This window comes from Oryzias latipes, chromosome 5 (assembly GCF_002234675.1).
Source record: "Oryzias latipes chromosome 5, ASM223467v1".
NCBI classification, from domain to species: Eukaryota; Metazoa; Chordata; class Actinopteri; order Beloniformes; family Adrianichthyidae; genus Oryzias; species Oryzias latipes.
Window position 1 is genome coordinate 28,606,179 of NC_019863.2, and position 27,319 is coordinate 28,633,497.

At 40.4% G+C, this 27,319-nt stretch overlaps 2 protein-coding genes across 4 annotated transcripts; one reads left to right on the forward strand and one right to left on the reverse strand.

Annotated features, from left to right (window-relative positions):
- Positions 1–295: 295 nt before the first annotated feature.
- LOC101159817 (period circadian protein homolog 3) lies at positions 296–16,529 on the forward strand. Of its 2 annotated transcripts, XM_004069155.4 has the most exons (22): positions 296–468; positions 3,712–4,108; positions 5,399–5,556; positions 5,652–5,770; positions 5,987–6,185; positions 7,995–8,046; positions 8,373–8,521; positions 8,649–8,727; positions 8,826–8,932; positions 9,179–9,335; positions 9,419–9,527; positions 10,242–10,370; positions 10,457–10,565; positions 10,641–10,752; positions 10,840–10,979; positions 11,058–11,222; positions 11,465–11,716; positions 11,815–12,638; positions 12,738–12,924; positions 13,899–14,085; positions 14,902–15,052; positions 15,131–16,529. In XM_004069155.4, the coding sequence occupies exons 2-22, from the start codon at positions 3,822–3,824 to the stop codon at positions 15,251–15,253; spliced, it is 3,795 nt and encodes a 1,264-aa protein (XP_004069203.1). In that variant the 5' UTR covers positions 296–468; positions 3,712–3,821; the 3' UTR covers positions 15,254–16,529. The 2 variants fall into 2 exon arrangements, with proteins under 2 accessions (XP_004069203.1, XP_020559187.1); XM_020703528.1 differs by lacking the exons at positions 296–468; positions 3,712–4,108; positions 5,399–5,556; positions 5,652–5,770; positions 5,987–6,185 and adding an exon at positions 7,474–7,501 and having other exon boundaries at positions 15,131–15,524.
- A 54-nt stretch (positions 16,530–16,583) lies between these two features.
- Positions 16,584–26,946, reverse strand: LOC101169283 (matrix remodeling-associated protein 8). 2 transcript variants are annotated; one of them, XM_011475532.3, is made up of 12 exons: positions 26,720–26,945; positions 26,246–26,272; positions 25,853–26,161; positions 25,233–25,334; positions 25,011–25,141; positions 23,121–23,300; positions 21,593–21,731; positions 18,714–18,872; positions 18,613–18,637; positions 18,462–18,535; positions 18,237–18,308; positions 16,584–18,144 (listed from the first exon to the last, which is right to left on the reverse strand). In XM_011475532.3, the coding sequence occupies exons 1-12, from the start codon at positions 26,763–26,765 to the stop codon at positions 18,122–18,124; spliced, it is 1,287 nt and encodes a 428-aa protein (XP_011473834.1). In that variant the 5' UTR covers positions 26,766–26,945; the 3' UTR covers positions 16,584–18,121. The 2 variants fall into 2 exon arrangements, with proteins under 2 accessions (XP_011473834.1, XP_023811004.1); XM_023955236.1 differs by lacking the exon at positions 18,714–18,872 and having other exon boundaries at positions 26,720–26,946.
- Positions 26,947–27,319: the final 373 nt, after the last annotated feature.

Consider the following 27,319-nt stretch of genomic DNA (forward strand, 5'->3'; position numbering starts at 1 on the left):
TGTGCAATGTCAGGAATCTTCCATTTTATTTTGTTTTTTATATTTAAATCTTTTAATCGATCGATCCTTTATTAGAGTCAAAGCAGCGGCTCCGTTCATAATTATGCATTTGCAGGGGCGTGGATGTAGACTCATAGGGGTTGGTGCCTGCGCAGTTGACATGTTTTCACCCTGTTGTGTAACATGGGGATCCACGTGAACCGCCAACAACTATGGGGATAAGCACGCCCACTACAACTGTCTCCATCCAATCAGGCGCCAGATGTAAGTTTGGCCTGCCCAATTAGCGTAGACTGGGCGGAGTTAACGCGATGCCAAACTCACGTTGCACGAATGTGTCAAGCGATTCGGAATGGATGACGTTTTCTCTGGGGAAACTTAAAAGCATTTAATGTTTTGATTCTATCCGGGACGTCGTTTTGTGGAATTGTTGTATTTTGAAGCTCAGATCGAATTGGACCGAAAAAGGTAAATATATTAACCCCAGAAACTATATTTTCAAGTGTCTCTTGCTAACTCCACGAGCTAGCTGACACCTAACCCCGTGTTGTTAGCGAGGTGGCATTGACTATAATAAACAAAACAAGTTCAAGCTTGCTGTTTTAAACTTTACCGCTAACCCAGTCTTGCTATTATAATGTACACAGTAAATCAATTCTGAACAAGTGTCGTTGGTTGGTGATGTTAATATATATTATTAGCTTAGTAACATTATGTCTGCCGAAACAAGTAAACGGCGGCTAAACCAGTCAAGCTAGCAGAAATAGCAGAACATAACCAAAGCTGGAAATGTTCCAGAGTTTGTGTCCCACTGTACTTTTGCATCATCTTGTATCAACCTAGGCTAACTAAATACAATTTGTAAATAATATTTTATTAATTTATGTACGGAGGGAAGGGAGGGGGCGTGTCTTTTTTTCCTCCTTGCAGATTAATGTTGCATTGACGTGCGATTCTTTTTGTAAACAAAATCAGGTTTTTGCCTCGATGATTATTAGTACGTGTTGTGTCGCACGCTCAGGGCCAAGTGTTTTGTGTTTAAAGGGGGTTAGTGGGTTCATAGTGGGAGGGATTTGTGCCCCGTCAAATGCGTGTCAGAGTTGTTTTCAGCCGTTACCGGTTGTAGGCTGCTGAGAGTGGATTTTTTTTCCTCCTCTTTTCGATTACATCATATAAACTGGGCATCGGTGTCTGTATGTTTTTTATGCTGACCTCCATTGAACATCTGGTGTCTAGTCTGCTTTTGCACATTGTTCTATGTAGGCTATTTTTTTAAATAGTTATAATTGAAGGGTTGCTATAAATAAATTAACTTACTTTAATTTAAACAACTAAAAGAAGATCTGATGTTATCAAGATCAAGCTGATTCTACTTAAAACAGGTGAAATATGTTTTTTTTTTAAGTTAGTCATTTGATAGCTTATTTGAAAGATTACTATTATGCCACTCTAATGAAGATTGTGGCATTTTTCCCATGACGAAGGACATAAATAAATAAAATTAAGCTTAAAGTTTTATTTCTGAGGATTTCTTTATTCAAATCGTTGTGATTTAGGAGCACCTGAAAATATGCGGTTGGAAAAAGCCTGTAGCTGTGATGTAGGTGCTAGGGGCTGTAAGCTAGTGGGAGAGAGTGTAAACAAAGGGATGATGGGAAATGAGGGAAGACATACTCCACTCCTGCTGCTCTGCTGAAAACTCCGTCTAAAAAAACGACACGTTTTTATTTCGTTTTGCCTACAAATGGCACAATCACATTTAAAAGACCACTGCGAACACTTCTACCATAGATCAAAAGTTGATGGTAATGGGACTTTAAAGTTTGAATACTGCAGGAGTAAATTCTGCAAATACTGTTCTGGCATTGTTACACATGTCTGATGGCTGTTTATTTCAGTTTGGGGAAAAAGCTATAAAGTCTTTTAATTCTGTTTATTGACTTCCTCTACTAAATTATGTAGTAGCTTGTAGCAGATGCTGTGTAAGTTTTTTTTTGCTGTTCTTTTTTTTATATTACATTCTATTTTCTTATTCTATTTCTTTTAAAGCTTGCAGCATACAGTTTTGCATTGACTTGTTATAAAAATGCATATATGTACCTCTAAAAGGAACATATGACGGCAGGAAGAGCTCAATCTCTTGAGAATGGTGAAGAAAAACTGCCTGTTTTTGTACTGCATAAATAAATATCAGAGGACCAAAAGTACTTTTTGTGGGTTTTTGTGTCAACACAAGCCAAATATTTTGTCTAAGTGCACATCGTCACACTCTGACTTAAGATTATGTAATGCTGGAGTGACAACATGATAAATACTTTGAGTTATGTTCATTGGTTTCACTATCTGTCCTGTCGATGTGACAGTTGTCAGAGCTTTGAATTTTTCCTGTTCACATTAGCATTATTGCTTGATGGTTTATTACGCTCCAGATGAAAACACTTAAACTGGTCTTGAGAAAAAACAGGACTTTGGGTGTATTTTGTTTTTGCCAGGTCTATTGTAATCACGTGATGAAACACACGAGGACAGCCATGGGTTTCCACTCCCACTTTGTAGTCGTGGGTGGATCTAGACACTCCCTAACTTAGTCATTTACTTTTAAAGAAATACCATTCGCACTGCAGCAGACGGTAGTATAAAAGAAATGCTAAGAAAGAGGTTGATAGGCGAGAAAAAAGTGTTAAATAGCAAAAATAAATATTCATGTTTGTTCAAATAAAATAAAAAATCAACAGAAATGTAATAAATCCCCTTGTGTTTGTTTGTCCAGCTCTTAAAGCAACTTGAGAAATGATATCTATATTACCGTACATCAAGCTTTAGCAGAGAAGTGTCTTGAAATTACTTCAGAAAGAAGTGACTGTTACAATGTGGTGCAAGACAATGTGATGACAGTAGTTTTTAAAATGTTAAGCAGCCAGTTTTTGTAGTACCAACTTTAATTTTAGGACCTTCTTTTTTAAAACTATTTATATTTAAAAAAAAAAAAAAACAACCTATGACAAATTTAAAGGGCCTATACCATACTATTTTTAAGCCTTTTTTAGTAAAACGCATCCATGTATATGATAATATATTACACAAATAAAACACATTTGGAATAGAATTAATCGTTACGCTCTTATTGAGAACCAAACCTTTTTTTTTTTTAACATGCATGAACAATACCTTTACTGCCACACGTATAATGATTTTTATTGCAATGTGTCCTTTTTATTCATGTTTTCAAAAAACACGAGTATTTTAATGCAGCTCAAACTTCCTTAAATTAATTTCAACCCTAAACCTAAAAAGGTATGCGTCCATCCATACCTGCTTCACCTTATGTAAAGTCACATGGTTGCTGGACCCGAGGTTTGGCTTCATTCTGAACAGGTTGCCAGTGCAGCATAGAGCCACATGCAGAGACAGACAACCACCGGACACACACTAGCTCCAACAGCACAATGTTTCAAAGCTATGGAACATGACTTTTGGGCTGCAGGTGGAAGCTGGAGAACCTGAAAAACCACAGTTTAGACTCAGCTGGGTTTAAAACCGTACTTACTAGCTTTGAGGAGACACCGCAAATCATCTTTCCACATGCAGCCAGCCGTTACATTTCTAAGAAAAAAATGAATGAATTGCTTTTTGATCTCAGTTATGTTATAAATTAATGAATTCTTCAAAACGATTTCAATTCAAATCCTTATCATTTCTTTCGTTTGACAGTGCATCCAGGATTTATCACCAACTGACTGAAGACACCACATGGAACTTATTCCACTCTCTGAACACATGAAGACCCCCGAGTGCAACTCTATCTGGACAAAATACCATTAATGTGCGATCAAAGTGCGGTGATGCCAGGGGGTGACAGTGGTCTGGATGGAGAGAAGTCTGCTTTTCTGTCAACCACATCAGAGGGTTTAGGGGAGGAGAATGAAGCATCAGTGGACCAGGATGGGCGGGCTCATCCTGAGCACCTCAGGGGAGAGGAGAGTGGAGCCTCGGGAGGAGAACTGGGGCAGGAAGACGAGGAGATGACGAGTGGTTCTCATGATCTATCCTCTTCTGCCAATCACAGCCCTGGAAGTGCTGCAGGATCCACTGTGGCTTCTTCAAAGAGGTACCGCTATGCTTTCATATTACTGTTAAGAATTAATGAGGTCAATATTTGAAAGACAGACATTTGTGTTGTACTGACCAGCACTAAGGTTCCCTTAAATTTGGGCTTCTGTGAATATCCTAGAATATTTTTAAAATTATTTTAAGATCTTAACATTTTTAATGCTTTCTTACATAGACGTGAAATGACCTTTTGATGATAACTACTAAGTATTCTCTTTAAATACACCCTGCCACATTAACAGCTGTAGTTCTGTGTTGTACAATTATTTTAAGGGTAATTACTTTATACTTCTTTGTTTATTATTTTTACATTTTGTCACATTTTAATGCCAAAGTACTACCTGATGAGGTGTTTTTTATGTAAAAGAGAAAAGCAGAAAAGCGTGTTTATCAAAGGTAAACATAGCAGGCAGATGTATTGCTTTAATAATGAAATAGATATTAGACATTACGAAACTTCTTTTTATTACTTTAGTGATAAATTGGCAAATCCCGTGCCTAAGCTCCACACACTGGTTACCCCCCCCCCCAAAAAAAAAAAAACTTTAACAAAAAAAAAGAGAAAATAAAAAAATTCCCCCAAGCTTCTGAGTTACCAACAAGTTTTGGTACAATGATGAATAGCAACTATGATGCATCAGTAAATAAAATATATTTGAGTGTAGGAAAAAAATCTATTCTATAAAATATCGCAAGATTTTATTTGGAAATACTGGTGTTGATTTCAAATGCTGCTAAAACCATTTTAAGCAAAAATTTAGCTCAGCAACTTACTTCTGTGTTTCACGTAAACCCCCAACTAATAGTTGATGGAGATGATGGAGATTGTTTACTGGTTTTTCTGTTATTTAATCCAGAAGTCCTGCTAAATTCCTAAAGTACATCTAGGCAGTGTTAGAAATAAATCGCACTTTATTTCCGTAACCATACCAAAAGAACTTTACCGGTAGAAGCACACTGAAGTTTTATTTTTTTTATATATTCTAAAACATATTTTGATGTGGAAACGTTTAGTGTTGAAAATATGTTTCATTGTTTATCTAAAAAAGAATTTTTCTTTGGTAAAAGTATATGAGATATACTTGCAGTGCATAATGTTCTGATAGTTAAATAAAATGTATTTGGTTGATGTGAAAGGTGTATTAGTATTAACACATATTTTTTTTAAGTCTTGGGATGTAATGCAGTCCATATCTTATTGCCAATGCACAGCCCATACAATTGCTAAAAATCTCCCTTGAATTTTTAAGTCTTGTTCCTTGTACTTCTATTTTTATTTTTTTCACAGTGAGCATGCAGATGGAGACAAAGGGCAAGCCCACCGAGAGGTGATGGTGACGGTGGCTGAGATGAAGAAGAGGCTTCCGGTGGACAAACGCAGCCGCATCAAAGTCAGCACTGTGGAAGCCTTGCATTATGCACTCAACTGTGTCAAGCAAGTACAAGGTGATTTTTGCTGATTAGATCTCTAAGATAACTTTTATGAGTCCTTATTGAATTATCTTGGTTGCTAAGATGTTTTTTTTTTTTTCTACTTGTAGCTAACAGTGAATACTACAAACTACTCATGCGAAATGGACAGGATGACCAGAAGGATGCCACACTCTGCACTCTGGAAGAGCTGGAAAGAGTCACCTCTGAGCACACCCTCAAAAACACGGTATGCACAAACGCACACAAAAAATAACAACATGTAGACGCAAAGCTCTCAAGATCTGATTCCTGCTCTCCTTCTTTGTACTTTAAAAGCTAATTTCCCCTCTGACCTTGTGTTGTTACCCTGTCAACAGTGTTTCACAACGTTTGTCGCCCCGGCAGGCGTGTGGGTTTACAGCTTTGTGCGCTCATCCATTCCTCTTCTCTTGTTTCTGCGCAGGATTCCTTCATCGTGGTGTTCTCGCTGTCCAGTGGCCACGTGCTTTATGCATCAGAGCAGGCTCCCAGCATCCTGTGCTGCAAGAGGAAGTTTCTGGAATCTGCCAAGTTTGTGGAGCTGCTCTTCCACCAGGATGTGAATGTTTTCTACTCGCACACGGCGCAGCCACATTTGCCCCCATGGAGCAACTCACACACTGGTATGCCTTTTAAGGGAGTTTAGTTTTTACAGATTTTCTTTTTCTGACTTTTTTGTTAGAATGTTTTGTAGGGATGGGTACCGAGCCCCGGTATTGAACGAGCCCCGGGGCAACATTCTTCAAGACCGCAGTATCGTTAAGATCTGACCTCAACGGTTCGGCTATCGGTACTGGAGAAGTCGCTTTTTTTGTGTGTCCCATAAGATATAAACGTTATCTGGCATATTTAACTCACCAAGTCAGTCAGTTGTCTGTTAATTAATGATGATATTAATTTTGCTATTCTCGCTGAATAGAGGTCTATCTGGCTATTTGTGTGCACAGGGGGGCGGGGCTGTTGTTCAGACAGTATGCGGCGCGCGCACACAGGAACCCTACCAAAGCTATACTTTGGCGGAAAAGCTAAACGGTGCAAAATGCGGCTCTTTCTTCCCCGTGCTGCGGCTCTCTCTGGTTAAGTAAAATAACTATCATGTTCTCAGATTGGCAGGAGGAAGAGAGCAGCGTGAGCACGTGGAGGGGGCGTGTCTGCAGCTGTGAACGCCGACCAGTCTGTCATGGGATGGAAAGTTTTTCTAGAAAGACAGTCAGTGTCGATCTCGTAGGGGACACATGAGCACCCTAAAAAAAACTTTTATCCCCTATAATAAAACCACCGATTTCTGCGTAAAATTATTTAAATTTGCATCAGGGTGCCCTTACTATGCCAGTCACCTTGCTGCTATAATGACCGTATGTTGCTCTGTGTGTGTAGAACACGCTGGAGGGGGGGGGTTGCACATGGGGGAAAACAACGAACAGGTAGAGAGGCGGGGGCGGGGCTTAGACTCACCGCTTATGATTCCAAACTCTCAACAAACTAACAGCTGCTTCCTAATAAAAAAAACAGTTGTCATCCATAAAATTAATGCAATTTATTGAATTTACTGGATTTAAAGAAGAAAAAAGATATAGACAGGAGTCTGCATCAAAGTGAATATGTTTCCATCATCTCATTCATCTTAACTCTGGGTGTTTGACAGACGGAAAAGTCCTTTCAAGGTTGTGGAAAATGGACAAAAGATCAAAGGAAACATCACCCTCATAAAGAATAAAAATAACAAGATTAAATAAATAAATAAATATCCTGACAGCATTTGGAATCAATCCAAGTATGGCCAAATGAACTATCGTGATATATCGGCAAAAACATTTTTTCTAACACATCTAGTGTTGCCGCTCCCCGGGCTTTCCTCTCAGTGGGAAACGGATCCAAATGGCTCTTTGAGAGGTGCAGGTTAGCGACCCCTGGTCTAGCACATCCATGTGCATTCCAGGTTTGTATTGTAACATTATCATGTATAAAGTAAAATGTTTTGTTAAAAAAAATAATGTTTTATAAGAAAGAAATAAAACACTTTGTTATTATTTGGTATTTATTTATTTTTCGTCTTCAAAAAGTATCAATAAGAGTATCGTTAAAATACCGGATCGATAAGCAGTATCATTAAGAGTAGTAGTACCGTTAAAACCTTAACGATACCCATCCCTAATGTTTGGTGAGTCAATAAGTCGTTCCGCTGACAAAGAAATGCTCCAGTGGGCTGAATTTGACCAAAACGTTTGACCATTTGCAGTTTATATCTTTCTTTTCTCCACACTTCTTTTCAAGTAATGTTTAGTTTAAGGGGAAAGTGAGCTTTAGATGTCAAAGCCTTTTCTCAGTGAAACTGTGAAATAACAATTTTATTCATCAAAGTAGTGTTTTATTACACAATCTTAGCAAAAGAACAAAGAGTGACACAAAAATCTCTGCTCTTTCCTCTTTAGCTGGAGTTCTGTTTGACTGTGCTCAAGTCAAGTCCTTCTTTTGCAGAATAAGGTCAGTTTTTATATTTTATACTAACATTCAGATATTATCTCCAATGTTTCATCTTTAATTTAAGTTAATTTAGTTTAATTTTTACTAAAAAAGAAATTGATTTTTTGTGTTTAGCTGCTCCTTATTTAGTCCTTTTTTATTTAATATCAGTTATGTTGTTTGAAAATATATATTTTTACGTTTTTGTTTTTCATCTACCATGCAGAACTTGACATTTAGAAGGGTTTACAGATTTTACAGAACCTAATCAGAGATTAGTCATTTTTTTAAACATTTTATTGATTTGTCACCTCTTTCCCTGTTAAAACAACATGAAAATGCTTTAGAGGCGGGAAGGACCGTGAGGGCGAGATGCGTTACAATCCGTTTCGGGTCACACCTTACCAGCTGAAGGTGCAGGGAGCAGCAAACGGCGGGGAAGACGAGGAGCCATGTTGCTTGGCGCTAGCTGAGCGCATCATCTCTGGATATGAAGGTATGATCCTCCTGAACCCAGCTATTTTTATTTTAATATCAACGTGTGTGCTCTTTGACTGAAAACGAGGTTTACCTCTGCTGTGTACTTTTATGCTCTGGTCTCCTGAATCCTTTCTTTATTGCAGCGCCTCGAATCCCAATGGACAAACGCATTTTCACTACAACACACTCCCCTGGCTGCGTATTCTTGGAAGTGGATGAAAGGTCAGTATGAGTGCAAACAGGAGGACAGTGACTGTTTTCTTTGGACTTTGATTAAGCGTTACATCTGCTGAACAAGCTGACGTGACGGCCGTCCACAGGGCTGTGCCGCTGCTTGGGTACCTTCCTCAGGATCTGATTGGCACATCTTTGCTGACTTCCATCCACCCAGAGGACCGTCCCCTCATGCTGTCCATGCACAGGAAAGGTGAGTGAGCGGGGAGGAACGTCTTTAAATCTCGCTCCTCTTTCAAAAAGAACAGTCTGCAGATGAAAGAACAATGAGTATTGAGCTAATGTGGCTCACCAGCTAAATTAGTTGAACAAAAACGCCAGCCTTTTTTTTTCTTCTTTTTTTTTTGCTGCATGACAAAAAGTTGTCCAGTTTTAGGCTGACTAAAGCTTTCGCTGTGGCCCTGTATTTATACCTTTCCTCCCTCTTTGTCCTACACAGTTCTAAAGTATGCTGGCCAGCATCCCTTTGAGCACTCCCCGGTCCGGATGCGTTGTCAGAATGGAGACTACATCACCTTGGACACTAGCTGGTCCAGTTTTATTAACCCATGGAGCCGCAAGGTTGCCTTTATTATCGGACGCCACAAAGTCCGGACGTAAGTATTAAAAGATTTGTGTTTTGGGGGGAGAAAAGCACTTTTGTCTTAGTGGTCCTAAAAGTGTAACATATTTTTTGCAGGAGTCCTGTGAACGAGGATGTTTTTGCTGCTCAGACAAAGAATGAAGTTCCAGTTTCTCATGAAGAGATAAAAGACCTTCAAGCAAAGATCTACAAGCTTTTCCTTCAGGTAGCCCCTCAGTTTGGTGTCATTATCAATGCGTTTTGCATCAGAAATGTTTTATTAATGTATTTTCAAAACATTCGACACCTTGGGATGGTCTAAATCAGGAATGTCCAAAGTCCAGCCATGGGGGCCAAATTTGGCCCCCGTTCAAATTTCCACCGGCCCCCCAGCACTGTGTAAGAGCTACGACTTCTTGATTGGCTAAATTACATCTTTTAGCCATTGTAAGCTTGTGGCAACAAACTGTGAATACTTGACCTTACGAGCCAAAACGAGAAGAATAGATTAATTTGTTCTCTGATCAAAATAAGATAACAATTTGAGTTATTTTCCTGTTCACATAAATTACATTTTGAAGTTTACAGTCAGTATTTTATAGCGAAAAGTACAGTGAGTGAAATTTCATTTCAACCCAGATTTAATGTTTTTTTTTTCTGTTCTATGTGAAGAGCTGATAAGTATGTCATTGCAAAAATAATAATAATAATAATTAAATTGTTCATTTGGATTTAATATAAGTACAAGAGTTCAATGAATGCTGGCCGAATGGTTGGCCCTCACACATTTTCACCACACCAAATCTGGCCCTTTTTGCGAAAGGTTTGGACACCCCTGGTCTAAATTCTTCAAAGTTGTTGACTCTTGTGGATGTTTTACCTCTTTTCATGTATTTTTTTATGTTTTCCAGCTTCACTTGTTTGTGTCTCTCCTCCACAGCCGGTTCACAACAATGGCTCCAGCGGTTATGGTAGTTTGGGCAGTAACGGTTCTCATGAGCACTACATCAGCGTTGCTTCCTCAAGCGACAGCAACGGCAACCTTTGGGAGGACTCGCACCAGCAGCCGGTGAGACACCAGTCGGCTGCATTCAGTGGCTCAAACGCTGAAGCGAATATGCTGATGAGTGGTGTTTTTATTTTTTATGATTACAGATGACCTTGCTGCAAATCTGTGCCGATGTAAACCGAGTCAAAAGTTGGGGCCAGCATGCCTACAGGGATTCCTGTCAGAAAGTGGCTCATCGTGGCAAACTTGCCACAGGTACAGGAGTTCTCAGTATATGTGTTCCCCCAAAATTAATTGAATAATGACTAAACTTGCTTTTTGTTTCTCCAGCCGCACAGCCTCCCTCAGCCTCTAACCCTAAGGGCAGAAATAACGGCGAGAGCAGGAAGCCAACCCACATTCCCTCTTATCAGCAAATCAACTGCGTGGACAACATCTTTAGGTTTGTGTTGGCACCATTTTTGAAACATCCCATTTTTTGTGACTATAAATCTGCATTATTTTACTTTGGGGTCTTTGGATGATTCAGATATTTGGAGGGCTGTACAACTTCAGTCCTAAAGCGGAAGAGTGACTCTCATTCCTTGGCCACCTCCTCTTCCTCATCATCTACCTCAGAAGATGACAAGCCCCTGGGAGGCACTGACAAATCTCAGTCCAGCTCCCACGGTAAGAAAGCGTTCGCCTCAGAGCTTCCCTGAAACGTAACTTTGACCTCCCTTAACTCTGTTTCACCTCACTTTCCAGTGGTTGTGTTGGACAGTGAGGTGTCAGTGGGCCCTGCAACTGCAGCTGTTGTCGGGGCACCTCTGACAGACATCACCATGTCCACTAAGGCGATGAGTGATGTCTCAGTCACTAGCCAATGTTCATACAGCAGCACCATCGTCCATGTGCCTCAGCCTGAGTCAGGTATTTGATTATACTTGCCTCAGCGTACCTGATCATGGGAGCTGCTCAGATATACCTTATTTACCTATACTGTTGCTGATATGTTTAAAATGTGTACCTCTGGTAAGTTGCATCATTAAAGTGAACTTTATCTCAGTTTATAAAATGTTTATTTAGCAGATCTTTAATCACACTCGCTCTGCAGTTTTTAAGACTGACTTTTTTCTCTTTATGAAGCAATTCTTTGCCCTGTTTCCTCACAGAAGCCACAGCACTGGAAGATGCTCCAATGGGCAGCGAGCCTGCTGATGCTGCCGCAACCCCTGTCCGTCCGGCACCGAGCCCCGCCGCTGAGGAGCGGAGGTTTTTAGGGCTCACCAAAGAGGTCCTGTCTGCTCACACTCAGAAGGAGGAGCAAGATTATGTGGACCGGTTCCGCCATCGCATCCTTCAGAGTCCTTACAGCGCGTACCTGCAGGGGGACAACAGTTCAATGGCTCAGTCCCACCAGCCAGGTGAGTGCATATTCCTCCCAATAAAATCCGCCGACTGCAGTTAAAGGAAATGACAGCATCTTTAAATGCGATTAAATCTATGTTTTGTCCCATTGCAGAAGGATATCTGCGTCCACTCAGTGCTGGAGGTTGGAATCGTTCTCTAAGAGGAAAGCCCAGACACAAGCGACCCAAAGCCCAGGGTTCTTCAGGAAGCCCTGCTTCCCATGCTTCTCCGCCTCGTCGTGCTCCCGACTCTTCCTGGCCCTCGTCCGAGTCCACACAGCCCCAGATGGGTGTGGCCAACAGCCAAACATCCCCACCCCAGTTGCCATACCTTTCTGAGGAGCTGCACAGATCACAGCAGCCGCCAGGAGCGACTCCTGTCATGTCTGCTGGCCAGTTCAGCTACAACTATAACATCATGCAGTCTGCTCAGAGCCAAGCAGGTATCCAACCCGTCCAGATGGTGCCTCTTCAGAACCTGCAGAATGTTCAGAACTTTGACAACCTGCAGTCAGCCCAAAACTTTAATCCGTACATGGCTCCTGTCATGGCAGTCATTCTGCCCAACTATCCAACCATCACTCCAGGTTTCCCCCCAATGTACCTGCCTGCCAATCCCACTGCAATACCCCAAGCATCTGTGGGCATGGCAGGCTTTGTTCCTGGCGGTGCTCCTTTATCTTTTACTACAAGTTTCCAGCCTCAGCCTTGCCCCAATGCACAGACCTCCCCCAGATCTTTTATTTGCTCACCGAGAGCTTGCTCCTCCGCTGGAGAAGAGGAGGAGGCAGCTGGGCATCCGGCTTTATTCTCCAGCTCTCGCTCAAGCTCCCCTTTACAGCTTAACCTGCTGCAGGAGGAGCTTCCCAAACAAAGTGAGGGCCAGAGCAGCACTGGACTCAACCACTCTGAAAGCCTCCATGAAAATCCCAATGAGGTGAGACTAATGCTGCCTTCCAGCCGTCCCCTTTATGACTTCAAACAACACTGTCCTCTTAATGTGAATTTGAGGTTTGTTCACTAATGTCTTGGACAGGCTGATGCTCCCAGTGAGTCTGGAAACCAGGATTCCCAGTCAACATCCAGTGAGTTGCTTGACCTCCTGCTTCAGGAGGATGCCAGGTCAGGAACTGGTTCCAATGCCTCTGGCTCTGGTTCAGGGGAGTCTGGTGGATCACTGGGATCTGGATCAGGCTCCAATGGAACCTCCACCTCACACACTGGTACTTACAGACTTACTCATCTTGTGTGTGTGTGGGGCACACACACACACACCCACCCACACACACTATGGTTTATGAAACCCTGAACACAATGGGAATTACATTTTATTTTTTTAAATGCTGTAACTTTCAAATATTGCTTTACACTGGAAGTATTTAAATATTGATATCAAACCATACTTTCAAAATAATAATTAAATCAAATCAAACTTTATTTATATAGCACCTTTCCTATAAAAGCATAACAGAAAGTGCTTTACATTAAAACAAAACAAAAAAACCCCACAAAAACAAGCATGAAATTTTCACACCTCCCACCCCCTAGCTGATGGGGATAGACAATGAGAAACAGGCTGAGCATGAAAACAAAATGTTTGTTATTTTAAATGCTAATAATATTGGAACCTCCCTCTCTGCCAATAACCGCATGGCCAGCTTTAATGCAGCATCACCAGCCTCACCACAGCGAAGTGGTGATGCTGGTCCCCTGCAGCGGCTGAACAGCCGCCGACCCAGAGGGAGAGGATCCAACTGAGGAAGCACCGGAAACAAAAATAAAAATAAAAAGTAAACATACTGATAAAAGCAACAAACCATAAAACATTGAAATAAGGTAGATTAAAATAAATCAGTAATAATCTTGTGTACATTCATAAAACAAGATAAAATAGATAAATAAATAATAAAAGTAGTAAGAATTATCTAAAAGCCAGGTTAAAAAGATGGGTCTTGGGGGGAAAAAAAGCAACTATGCTCTCTGCAACCCTGAGGTCCTCTGGCAGACTGTTCCATAAACGAGGGCCATAGTGCTGAAAAGATGCCTCTCCGTAGGTTTTGGTTTTTACAGCTGGAATGGTTAGAAGACCGGAGGATCTCAGGGTCAGCGAGGGTTCATGTTTGACTTAAATTAAGGCAGGGGTGTTGCAGCTCAACACAATAGAAGAAGGTGACGCCGACTTGTCATTGACTTACAGGCAGCACCAACAGCAGCAAGTACTTTGCCAGCAACGATTCATCAGAGACGTCACGGAAAGCTCGCAAGAGCCAGGAAACGCCGCCAGAGCACCAACACAGCTTCGACACCCCAGTGGAGAACCCCCTGTGGAGCATGATCCAAAACACACCGGAGCGAGTCATGATGACGTACCAGATACGCAGCAGGTACACACTTGCAGCATTCATTCATATATAAATAGTTTTTTTTTTTTTTTTGCTACTCAGAGGTTAATAATTCACAGTATTTGGTAGAATCCTTACTGTCTACTAAAGGGGGTGAATAAATATACAAAGAAAACAGACATCTTTAAGACAGACAACTTAAGTTAAGTTATATTTTTTCCTTAGAATCTTAACTTTTGTTTTTTTTCAGATTAAAACCAGGTGTATTATGGAACATGTCCAAACATTTGCGAAAAAAATAGTCGGGTAAAAAAAAAAAGTACATTTTCAGCATGTAAACACTCGTAAGTGTTTGTAGGTTTTGTCAACAATATTAAGTAAACTCCTAATATTCTAAGATAGATAGATAGATGACTTTATTAATCCCACAATGGGGAAATTTCATTTATCTGTGGCAGCAACACGACATTCAGAAATAATCTATATAATATAACATCAATAAAGGACATCACAAATGACCTTTATATTAAATAATTAAAAATATTACTAAAATTATTATGAAAAATTATTATCAAAAATGAGATTCTTATTAAATAAAGAAATAAATATTAAATATTAAATAAATACAGCTGCAAAAGTGTAAAAAACATGCGGTCTGCAAAACTGTAAAAAAAAACATTACAATTTTTTTTTCCAAAATACAGAAATAACTAGTGAAGTTCACACCAAAAACAAAAACAAACAACTGTTCAGGAATAAAAAACAATTTAAAACTGAAAAACAACAACTACAACAAAAGAAAATAAATAAGTGGAGTTTTTGTGACTTGTAAAGAAGCTCCTTTGGCTTTTTCCACAGGGATCAGAGTCTGGTTTTAGCAGAAGACAAAGAAAAGCTTCGAGTGCTTCAGCCTCTCCAGCCCTGGTTTAGTCAGGAGCAGAAAGAGGAGCTGGCAGACGTCCATCCATGGATGCAGCGTCACACCATTCCTCAGGAAATAGACATGCAGGTACCAGGAAAGAACAGTCAAATGGATTTTTGTGGTCACATGATCACAGGATCAACCTTTTCCTTCTGGGTCTTCTAGGGTTGTGTGGACTGCAGCTCAGGTGCAGGTTTGGACCACTCCCCACACCCGCCTGACCCAGACAGTTCCTCACCTGTGGAAAGCTCTGAGCAAGATTCCATCCGACCCGTGGATGGGAGCTAAGAACTCAGGACCTTAACAAAGCTCACAGTGGAACAGCCTTTCAACCTCTTTCCTGAAGAGTCCGGTGGAGTCGATCCCTGCACTTTACACAAACATTTCACCCGTTTTGTAAAGGAAACAGAGTCTGGGCCGGCCTAAGGAAGCAGAGAAATGTGCATGTTTCCGGCGTTTTCTCTTAGCCCAGTGTGGCTGTCTTTACTTATTATACCTCTTGATAATGAAGCCACTGAAGGCGTTTCTGTCATTTATATTTATGATTCTAGATCCTTTGGCACGATGAGCCAGCTTTTAATTTTTTTTAAATCTGAAGTATCCCTCAGTTGCTGCCCTTTAACGTGAGCACTGTGTAGTCACCTGTACTGTGAGGGCAGTACTGTTCTAACTGGCTGAGAGGACAAAGTGGCCCAGTTGAGCTCCAGAACACTTGCAGGACTCATCTGTACTAATGTGGAGCACAGGTTGCACAGTATTTCTACAGTATCCACTTCTTCGACAACAACAGTAGTAACCTGCCATGACTGGCATAAGATGGACTTACTGGTGTCAGACGGGACATTAAGGACAAAGACATTTGCTGCTTTGTTGCTTTTTATGCTCAGATTTAGGTCGTTTTTGGAGTGTACCACTCTAATGTTCCTTAACTTGGATTCCTCTTGTGCATAGCTTTCTTCTAAGTATTTTTTTTTTCTCAGAAGTTGATCATTTCCAAATCCAACCCTCTGTGCAGAACCTTCTTTCAGCATCCAGAATCCTGCTTGGCTTTCAAATTTTCAGTAGCTGTGAACACACAACTCCTCTTAGACCCTTTAGCTCTGTGGCCGGTTGTATATATGTACTGATTTGAAAGACCATCTCCTGGATTCCCGGTCCTGTTTAGTCCTCTGTATGTTTTACTCCGACAAACGTGGGATTATCCGGCTTCTGTGGAGTCTGGTTGGGGATTAAATTAGGTGCATTCAAAGGGGAAACGAGTAATTAATGCAGGGCAGAACACAAAAGTGACCCCTGTGTGTGATCACGTGACTGCCACTCTTCTTTGTACTGGAGTCAGACTGCAGGTTAGTGTGTGAGTGAATGAGTGTTCTTCCTTCCTTCAATACACGGATGGAACAGTGGAAGACCGACCAACTTTTCTATCATTTTAGAGTGGCAGTATATTAATGTACTGTGTATTTTGTAGAAAACCTACACAAAGTTCACAAATTGTACAAAAAGCCATTTGTTTTGAATTCAGGGAATGTTTGTGACAATGAAATGAATAAAAAGATGGACTTAAGATGTCAGAGTGGATGGTGTTTGTTGACCAGAAGTTTGGAGAAACACAAAGGGAATCTGTTGTATGTATATTTATACAATATGTGAGGGAAAAACATGAAAATATACATGAAAAAATAATTCAATGCGTTGGTTACAAAAAGTAAAGCAACAGTACATGTGTTTTTTTAGAAGAACAAAGAATAAATGATTTATTCAACATCAGGAAATCCTGTCTCTCACACAAGGGGGCACTCATGAACCAAAAAAATAACCCTTCCAAATAAATCATGCTGTAAATCAAAGTGCAGACTTATCGTAGCGAGACACAAAACGTGACAAGCTGTGGAGCAAGACGAGATTTTTTCATGGTGTTGAACGGTGGTCACATCCGACAATTTGTAGGAAAAGCTGGAACAAAAAAAAACCATCTAGATTCTTCTGTGCAAAAAGAAACTAGGTAAGGTTGTGTTTTTCCACAATAAAAGACCAGTAGCATAAACTTATGGTCACACAGCAGCAGTAGCCATTTAAATGAATGTAAGCTCAACTAAGGTGGAATCTAAATTGTAAACAATTAAAATAAAATAAAAGCTCTTAAGCCTGGAGAACTCATCCTCAGGCTTTTAAATTTAACTAAACAAATGTGGTTTTTATTTGTTCATTTTTGGGATTAACAGCAGCTAAACATTTTATTTTAGAAAAAAGCAATTTAAGGACTTTTTGCTTTCCCAGATCATGAAATGTATACATTCAGGTGCAAAACTGGCATTTAATGTTGATGTTATTCCATTGATGGTCATTGTCTGACTTTTTTTCGCTGTGGTTTTATTGGAAAGCAAAATAATTGTATTGAATGATGCTTAAAAGTTTAGAGTTTCATTATTAATCAGTATGTTTATTTAAACTCTTTTTTTTTTGTGAAGCTGGAAACTGAGACTTAAATAAGTTTTGAATTCCACCTCTGACCGGAACAGTGTATGTCTGTGATTTGGACCCATTTTTATTTTTTAAAACTCTCTTATCAAATGTTCAAAGAACTGACCAGATATCAACATCATTTTAACACTAAATGGTTGAAATGATTTCCAAAGAAGGTCAGTATGGCCCAACATGCATTCAATTCAAAAGTGCTGTTTTTTATTGTAATAAAATATTTTGAGTGAATATAATTTTGTTTTCTAGTGGGCAGGACCAACAATCATTCTCTGATCTGGACCAATGACCATAACCCTCCTTCTTCTACTTTCATTCGTCTTTTCTGAAGGATGGAAACTCCACCTCATTCAAACAAGAACCTTTGTGATGATCCTGCGAAGAAGCCCAACTTTATCTCAGCCAAAATTGTAATTGACACCAAATATTTTCTAAATCAGAGTTCATTTTAGTGCACATAGTTCTCTGTCGTTAAGCAGTCAGGGCTTGAATCACACTGCACAGCTGCCCCCATCCGGGATTCCATTCAAAATCAAGAGTTAAAACAAAGTCTGACCACAAAACCTTCAGGCTTCTTCCTGTATTTCGTAGCACTTCCCTGCTTAAAGGACTAAGGGCTGGGGATGGAGTGCAGCCTTTGGACCAGCCGGTGGCCCAGATAGCCCTTCAGTCTGTTTTTCACTTTGAGAACTTCAGCATCTCTGCAAGAAACAAAGATATAGACCAAGACTGAGGCTAAGGAGGAACATGTGGGATTGATTCCCGATCAACAGGTTTTCAGAGGTGTCCATACCTTCGTCAAGATCAATGACTTTAGGCGGAGAGTTCGCTCTGACCTTTTCCTTTAGCAGATTGTTTTTGTAGTCTAAACACAAGAAAAAGAGTTTAAATGTCTGCTCAGTTGAAAGACAAACCATTGCTGCGGCTGCAGCAAAAGTGAGAAATGCCCCTTCAAGCCCCCTTATAGATGCCTGAAATTCCCAGAGGACCGCTGAAAGGGTTGACCGCTGAAACTCACCAAACCTTCTCTCCTCCTGAGTGCAGACGTTCACCTCAGTGACGTCCATCTCACACCCGTCTGAGCTGCTGTGACTTGGGTTTCAACGGCAAGGTGTTACTTGACTTCAAGGGTAACACAGTGATTTTATGTGTTTGATGCCAACACTCACCCCATTGATGACAGCGGATGTAAATCTGAAAAACAAACAATATTGGATGAAAAAAATAAACCTTTGACAAATATTTACAAGTCTGAGAAATGACGTCAAACCTTTAGCTCTAAGTCGTCGCATAATGAAGATGATGATGAGTATGATGAATGCCAGCAGGAGAAGGGAGGTGAGCATGTAGGCCAGTGGTAGGACAGACTGGTGTCTTTGGTCAGGTAAGATGACATTGATGACCTGAGGTGACTCTGCTTTAGTTGAGTCTGAGCGTTAAAAAGAACAGATTCAGTCATTTCTGCTCTTTGCTGCTTTCTTCTGGGATTTCATTGTTTGTAAAAGTGATAAATAAAACTTTATGACCAAAAAAACAACAACACGCTAATTGTATGAGCCAAAGGTTGTGTCACACAGCCACACTACGTACATTTTGCGCTTTTTCCATGCATGAAAGTTCAGATAAACACAATTCATGTGTTTCTTGCGTTCGTCATTCATCGATGTCCGTCGATGGTTGCGGCCGACGCCTCTGTACGTGAATTCGGTTGTGAGCTGTTCAGAATTTTTGGTGGGTTGAAAATTACGCAGTTTACGCATATTTTACATAGTTAATACGTTTATACACAAATATTACGTCGATCTTATGCAACTGTGCGTGATTTTTGTAAGATGTCTACGACAATTTATTATTTTTTCTGCAACCGTTCCATGTATGTCTAACAGATTTTTCCACGCATGTACCATTAGATCGTGTATTCGGCGCTTATATCACATTGTATTGCGTAAATGACGCACAAATGGCTAATGAATTGCAAAAAGCAGCGCACGGTTCATGTTCTACGTTGATTAACGTGTTCCTTGCGTGGTTTTGACGTGGCTGTTTCGTGATACATCTGTGAAAATTTCACGTAAAGACCACAACTTTTCCCACTTTTTCCACATATAAGCGAAATGCACATAGTGGCTGTGTGATGCGGCCTTTAAACATTTTGAAACATCGCGAATGGAGCGAAAAATCTGAATGAATGCCAGTCAGGTTTTTTCTGCTGAGTAAGGTTTTTGCAGCAGCAGGTCACCTGTCTCACTGCTTTCCTGCTTCTTTGCACACATGTGTAACTTTTGCTGCGTTCATGTGTAATCAGAGCCCTTTGAAGACCTCTCTTTTCTCACATGTGCGTGAGACTGAATTTGGAATTGGATTATGACAAAACAAAAATTGAAACAAAAGAAGACAAACAGAAATATCTACTGATATAATCAAACTTAGGATAATTAGTCATTAATTAAATGGAAAATACATACGCATTATTAAATCATATTTACTCCTAATCATAAATACTCATATTAGCACTTATACATACAGTACAAGACACACTGAAACCATTAAGTCTGTCATAAGGACTTGAATTAATTGCTTGAAAAGAAGTGGGAGGAAGTGAATTTTTACAAAATGCAGAGGGATTAGCTCGCCTGTGCTGCTGTGGATGAGATGTGTGGGCACTGAAAGGCAAAGACAGAGGATAGCCTGGTTTTGTTTAAGCTTTATTTAAAAAAAAAAAAAAAAAGAAGTCCAAGTCAAGAAGCAACTGCAGGCCTCAGACTCCACATACTTGAGCCAAAACTGGATCCAGACTGGTGTCTGCCTTGCTTGGATTTACTTTTCTTGGCAGAAAAACAGAAAGGAAAGAGTGAAAAAGGAGTGAAGCAAGGACAGAGCGGGAATGGAATGGAGGAGAGGAGCCAAGGGAGAGGAAGAGGAGGTTGAGAATCTTCTCGAGGGGCCTATCTCTTCACCTCAGCAGCCAAAATACAAACTTCCTGTGCATACAAGCTCCATCTTAGCAACCTACAGGAAAACACTCCAAAACATTGGACAAGCCATTTGTAACATCTGCTGGAAACATTTCTGCCTGTGCTCATGCATGCTCTCTCCCACAATTACCCCCAACGACCCTAGAAGTGTTTATACAAGCCCTTTCTTCTCTATCATCAAAGTACTTTCATTTTTTTATTTATTTTGATATACATTTGTCAAAAACTATGCTTTTTGTGTCTTTTTAGCACTGTTTTTGTCCATAAAGAAGGCAAAAGTCTTACATTGTTCTGACATCAGAGTGTTGAAAAAGTAAAAGTGAAGGGACTGTAGCTGTGCATGGGGAATTAATGGAGGAAGGGAAGATAAAGGTGGAGTTAAAGAAGCAAGAAACTCCAGCAGACACATAAGCCAAGACCAACAGAGCAGAAGTCAGATGAGGAAAGTGAAAAGATTGATTAAAAAAATGACCTAGTAAGGGAAAACTGCTGCAGTGCAAACATTTTTGCTGATAAATAAGCATTATTTTAATCATGTGTGGTTCTACTGCTGCAGACAACTCAGAGAGTGGAGGATTACTGGTGTGGGTAGAGCTGGGCTTCACTCAAATGTCAAATGTCCCGGAGATTCCACTGAGATGAGCTCAGTCTTCTTTCCACTTTTGTTCTTGCACACACAAACTTGTGCAGTCGTAATCTCTCTCAGTTATCCTAGTTTGACTCTGGGTATGTGCACCAAGAAATTCTTCCTCATTTTAAATACTAATGTAGGGAGAATGCAGCATACTTCCCACACCCATCATGGCTGCACCATCTCTGAATGTGAGTCCTGATTTTTGTTCAAAAAGCTGCAAAAGCCGGTGGAGCTGGGTAAAAAGTGTGTGCTTGTCAGCGTTTTTGGTTTCAGGGGACTGGCGTCAGACCGGCTGACGGTGCAAGTAACACCCCCTTCCTTAATCTAGCAGAAACTTTCATAAAGAAGTGGGATTTTCCCCCTCTGCTGGTGCTGATCTTTGGTAAATCTAGGAGACATGGTCAGGATAAGTCAGGATAAAACAAGAGGGGATTCAAAAAACAGATGTTCTTTTTTTCTCTCCTTACTGCACACATGAGAACTCAAATCCAGAGATGTGTTCTGCTAATACACACATAGCTGGAAATGAAGGTTTGTTACCTTTCTCTTCGGCAGGCAGGGCTTTGGCGGACTCTTTAGACTCGGTTAACGGTTGAACTTTGACCTGGAACTCCCGTCTCTCATGAAGACCACAGTAATGATGGTGAAGGTGGCAGGAATACATCCCCTGGTCTGTGGGCTAAAAAACATTTGGATCCTTTAACACTGCCACTTGGTTTGTCGCCGAAACTGAATTTGATTATTGAATGCAAAACCAGCACTTCTAAAATAACAACTAGACATCTGTTATCTGCTTTAGAGGATGTTTTTTTCTGCAAAAAGGGCAAAAACTATAAAAACACTCGGAGCTGTAAGAGTTGAGTAATCTGTAGCACCCAAACTTTTGTGCAAAAGTCTGACAAACCTTAAAAAAAATAACACATTTTTCTGAAAGGGTCATGACAGAGAAAGAATTTAAAACATGCATTTGAAAAACTAAAAAGATGAGCAGTATTTGTTGAAAAAGCATTTTATCTTTTGTAACCATCTTTTTTGAAACCATGCCGTATTTTTCTTTCATTCTGCCCATTCTGGCTGCATGGAGGCACAGTGGTTAGCCCTCTTGCCTCCCAGCATCCCAGCAAGAAGGCCCCAGTTTCAAGTCCCCGCTGGGGGGCCTGAAACAGAACAATGGGGGATCTTTCTGTGTGGAGTTTGCATGTTGTGTTGAATGTGCGTTGGTTTTCTCCAGGGACTCCATCTTCCTCCCACCATCCAAAAGGGTATTTGTCCCTGGTGTGTATGGGTGTGTGATTGTGGCCCTGCAACAGACTGGCAACCTGTCCACGGTGTCCCCCCACGAGTGGCCAGGATGGCAGGGATGGCAGCCCCGTGACCCCGAAAGGGACGAACTGGTTTAGAAGATCAATGAAGGAATTCTGTCTGTTCTTTATAGCTCTCAGATTTTGTTGTTTTGGATTTGATGTTTGACTTCCTGTGTAAATCGGAGATCACTTCCTGTCTGCCTTTAGCTCCTTTGCTCTCCATTGGACCTTTTGATTAGTTTCTCTGAGTGGGATTCTCGCTTCAGCTTGGTGTGTTTTGGGGAATTCCTCCACTTTAAGCATTGTAAATTTAATTGGTTTTTATCCATCCAATATGTATTTGGAGCCTCTGGAGTTTTGCATTTAGGCCATTTACATTATCTTCCTTTTTATTTGAACAAGAATTATTATTTACTGAGGTTTCAGCAGAAAAGATTCGGTTTCTCTGACAAAATCCAAACAAGGATCACTGCGTGTGCATTTTGTAACTAAAATAGTCCCAGTGGTAGGATTCTGTATTTGAACTAACCTCTCTGTTTGTACATTCTGTTAAAAAACTGTGGAAGCTGTCAAGTTTTGTGTCTTTTTTAGCTTTTGGTAACAACAGGGAACATGTGAATTTTATTTTCCAGGAATGTGGCCGCACACAAGCCTGAGGGTGTTTTACCGGGCATGTATAAATACTGTTCTCCAGAGCATCCTAACCTGACACCTGACTCCCATCTGCTTTGTTCGTCTTCTCCCACAGCCTCAGACGTACACACCTGAACATCTCTTATTGTGAGGGAGAAGTCTCCCACTGCAAAGGCTTGATTGCTGATGTTCATCTTCCTCTGTAGGAACAGAGGTCCGTAGCTTCGCTGCTCTCCAGAGGCGTACAGGTCGACCAGTCGATCTGCGTGGTCCTGTCCGACTCCTGGGGACTGGCGGTCCCAGTGGACCACCTAGAGAAATTCTCAATGGAAAACTGAATGCAGCACATCTCCACATGAATCTGATCTACAGTCAGGACCATAAATATTTGGACACATTCTTTCTAATTTTGTTCCTGTACATTACCACAGCAAATTTTAAATAAAACAACTCAGATGCCATTGAAGTGCAGACTTTCAACTTTTATTTCATGGGTTGAACAAAATGATTGCATAAAAATGTGAGAAACTAAAGCATTTTTTAAACACAATCCCTTCATTTCATTGGCTCGATAGAAATTGGACAAATGAAATAACTGAAAACAAAATGGTCATTACTAATATTTGGATGAAAAGCCTTTGTTGGCAACGACAGCCTGAAGTCTTGAACTCATGGACATCACCAGATGCTGGGTTTTCTCCTTCTGAATGCTCTGCCAGGCCTTTACTGCAGCGGCTTTCAGTTGCTGTTTGTTTGTGGGCCTGTCTGTCTGAAGTTTAGTCTTCAACAAGTGAAATGCTGCTCAGTTGGGTTAAGATCAGGTGACTGACTTGGCCATTCAAGAATATTCCACTTCTTTGCTTTAATAAACTCCTGAGTTGCTTTGGCTGTATGTTTTGGGTCGTTGTCCAACTGTTTTATGAAACGCCACCCAATCAGTTTGGCTGCATTCCCCTGGATCTGCGCAGACAGTATGTCTCTGAACACCTCAGAATTCATTGGGCTGCTTCTGTCCTGTGTCACGTCATCAATAAACACTAGTGTCCCAGTGCCACTAGCAGCCATGCACGCCCAGACCATCATACTGCCTCCACCGTGTTTTACTGATGATGTAGTGTGCTTTGGATCATGAGCTTCTCCACGCCTTCTTCATACTTTTTTCTTGCCATCATTCTTGTAGAGGTTGATTTTGGTTTCATATGTCCAAAGAATGTTTTTTCCAGAACTGTGCTGGCTTTTTTAGATAATTTTTAGCAAAGTCCAATCTAGCCTTCCTATTCTTGAGGCTTATGAGTGCCTTGCATCTTGCAGTGTACACTCTGTATCTACTCCCATGCCGTCTTCTTTTTATGGTAGACTTGGATTTTGTTATGCCTATCTCCTGGAGAGTGTTGTTCACTTGGTTGGCTGTTGTGAATAGGTTCCTCTTCCCCATGGAAATGATTGTGCGATCATCCACTGTTGTCTTCCGTGGACAGCCAGGTCTTTTTGCGTTGCTGAGCTCACCAGTGCTTTCTTTCTTTCTCAGGATGTACCACACTGTTGATTTAGCCACTCCTAATACTGTGGCAATTTCTGGCATGTTTTCTTCTGTTTTCTCAGCTTAATGATGGCTCCTTTCACCTGCATGAGCTCCTTTGACCGCATGTTGTCTGTTCACAGCAAATCTTCTAAATGCAAGCACGAGTCCTCTAATAAACTCCAGGCCTTTTATCTGCTTCACTCATAATGACATAAGGGAATTGCCCACACCTGCCCATTCAATAGCATAGAAGTCAATTGTCCAATTACTTATGAGCCCATGAAATGAAGGGATCGTGTTTAAAAAATGCTTTAGTTTTTCACATTTTTATGCAATCTTTTCGTTCAACCCATGGAATAAAAGGTGAAAGTCTGCACTTCAATGGCATCTGAGTTATTTTATTTGAAATTTAATGTGGTAATGTACAAAAACAAAATTAGAAAGAATGTGTCTCTGTCCAAATATTTGTGGTCCTGACTGTATATCTACTAAAACTTACCTGTTGGTCTTCTTCATTGCTTGAGTCTATCCAGACAGTCCGTCTGTTGATGCAGGGCAACACCACGGTGCTCCCGAGCAACACCACGTACACGACCTTCTGCCCGTCCCAGAAGCGCTGCTCTTTACGACCTTTGGGAGAGAGCAAGATCTGAGGCAGATGTCACTGAAAACATGTCCTGAGTGCTCAGCAGTCCATGAGTACCGTCTCAGAGATACATACGGGATTTAGTGACATTGAGCTGGATTCTGACTGTCTCTTGCAGGTGGCAGTAAATGTGGTGGAGGTTACAAGAGTATAAGCCTCTGTCATTCAGGGTAACATCTGTCATTGAATAAAAGACAGAAAAATACATTTAGCACGATGGATAAAGCCATGATCACATACGGGATTAACTCTATCCATTCATCCATCCACAAGCTGCTATTGCATCCATCCATTGACTAATCCTGCTATTTCATCCATCCATTTTCTTTACCCGATATATCCCTTTTGGGATCACATATGGACCACAACAAGATGTTTTTAGCTCTTTTTTTTACTTTTTTAAACAAAAAATATTCAAATATTAACAAGAACCTATTTTAGACAAAATAACGTAATGATATTTCTTTTGTAACATCTCTTAGAGAAAAAATACTTCCTGGCAGCGTTCTGTTGACCATACTCCATGCTTCTTTTCTAATCTTTGTTCAGCATAAACTAAAACAAAATGAATTTGCTAAAATGGAATTGTGAACCGTTTCTTTAATAGACAATTTTAGGAATCACAATAACAGAGCGTTTTGTTGGGGGACAAAACAGTCCCTTTCACACACATGATGGTGGAAAAGGGGTTCAACCTTTGATGACCAATGAGAAGTTTCCATCCTTGAAGGCTGTCGGGTTGAGGGAGACCCTGCCCAGGTTGTAAGAGTTGTACATCCTCTGATCACCTGCGGAAAACATATCCACCACCCTCTCCATGGCATAGTCCGGATAATCTCGATACATGTCCCAGTGCACCACCCTCTGTCTGTCCCTCACCCTGTCCCTGGTCCAAACCATGCGCCCGCTGACACACTGCAGCACCATGGTGGAGCCAGCGTGGACCGCCATATTGTAGCCAGCCACCACCACACTGCTGCTGCTGCTGTCAGACTGACATGAGGCTGAAGGACAGAGAGCTTTCAGTTCATGGTAAGCCCAGAAGAAACAAATCCAAACATACGTAAGACAAAACAGCAGATACATACCTGCAGAGAAGAAAAAGGCTGCAAAAACTGAAATAAAAAACAGTGGAAGAACTCCATAAATTGTTCCCCCTCAACAGATATCTTACAGTTGCTGTAACATTTTAAAAAGATTTACACTCAAATAAATAACATAAGAAAAACTTGTGTTTTTCTGTCTTTCTCCAGTTCTCTGAACACATGTGGGATATGTTATCTTAATCCAAAACAGTCCGTTTAAACTATGTTTGTGGGACAATGGATTGAAGGAATCCAGAACCAGCTGGACATTTTAAGCTTAGATTTGGGATAAATCTTTTCTCCTTTACTCTAATTCAAATAGCTTCAAAATGTTCAATTATTTAAAAAGAATCTGAGAGAAAACAGCAGTGGGTAATTCTCATTTACCCGCCTTGAAGTTTCTTGTTTGCATGCAGAAGAAAACTTTCAATATTTCCACAAAAGCATAATAGCACTGCTAAATCTCTGCTCACTTACTGTGGACCAGGAGGAGAAACTGCACAACGATTTCCTTGTTTTTCATCTTCTTGCTTGCAGCTTTAGGCAGTTGGAAGTTTTCTCTTGTTATTCATAGATAATGTGTCCTATTTCATAGCAGCAAATGCAGAAGCAACAGTTCTTTTGATCATATTTTTAAATAATCTCACAAACGTGTCTACAACGAGACAGAACAGAATCCAATTGGAAAATGAAATCTGCAGCTGCTGTTACTCCTCCTCCTCCTCCATAAAAACAAAATAAAAAAAATCCTCAATCCCAGCCACAACTTCTAAAGGAATATGCCCTAAAAGTTACTGTTTCTTCTCTTTTTTTTCTTCTTTTTATTTGTAAATATGTATTTCACTTTTCAAACAAAAGTCTTATGTATTTTTTATTCAATATTTTGGTTAAACAGTGTTGTATCATGGAACAAGGAAAAATTAATCATAATAAAATGTCAATTATTTCACACTCATATGTGTGGATTTGTTTTTCTTTTGTTTATATCAGCAAAAATTAATAGGGATTTATAAACAATTTTACTAAACTGTGTTGTTAATAACGAATACTGGATGTAGTCTCTGGCATTTATACTCA

Coding starts and splice junctions, on each gene's coding strand:
- LOC101169283 (XM_011475532.3), bottom strand. CDS start 26,765: ATGAAAAACAAGGAAATCGTTGTGCAGTTTCTCCTCCTGGTCCACA. Junction 21,732..23,120: donor TCACAATAAGAGATGTTCAG/GTGTGTACGTCT, acceptor AATGTTTTTTAG/CCCACAGACCAGGGGATGTA. Junction 18,638..18,713: donor GCGACGACTTAGAGCTAAAG/GTTTGACGTCAT, acceptor TTTGTTTTTCAG/ATTTACATCCGCTGTCATCA.
- LOC101159817 (XM_004069155.4), top strand. CDS start 3,822: ATGTGCGATCAAAGTGCGGTGATGCCAGGGGGTGACAGTGGTCTGGAT. Junction 9,528..10,241: donor TCTACAAGCTTTTCCTTCAG/GTAGCCCCTCAG, acceptor TCTCCTCCACAG/CCGGTTCACAACAATGGCTC. Junction 10,371..10,456: donor AGGACTCGCACCAGCAGCCG/GTGAGACACCAG, acceptor TTATGATTACAG/ATGACCTTGCTGCAAATCTG.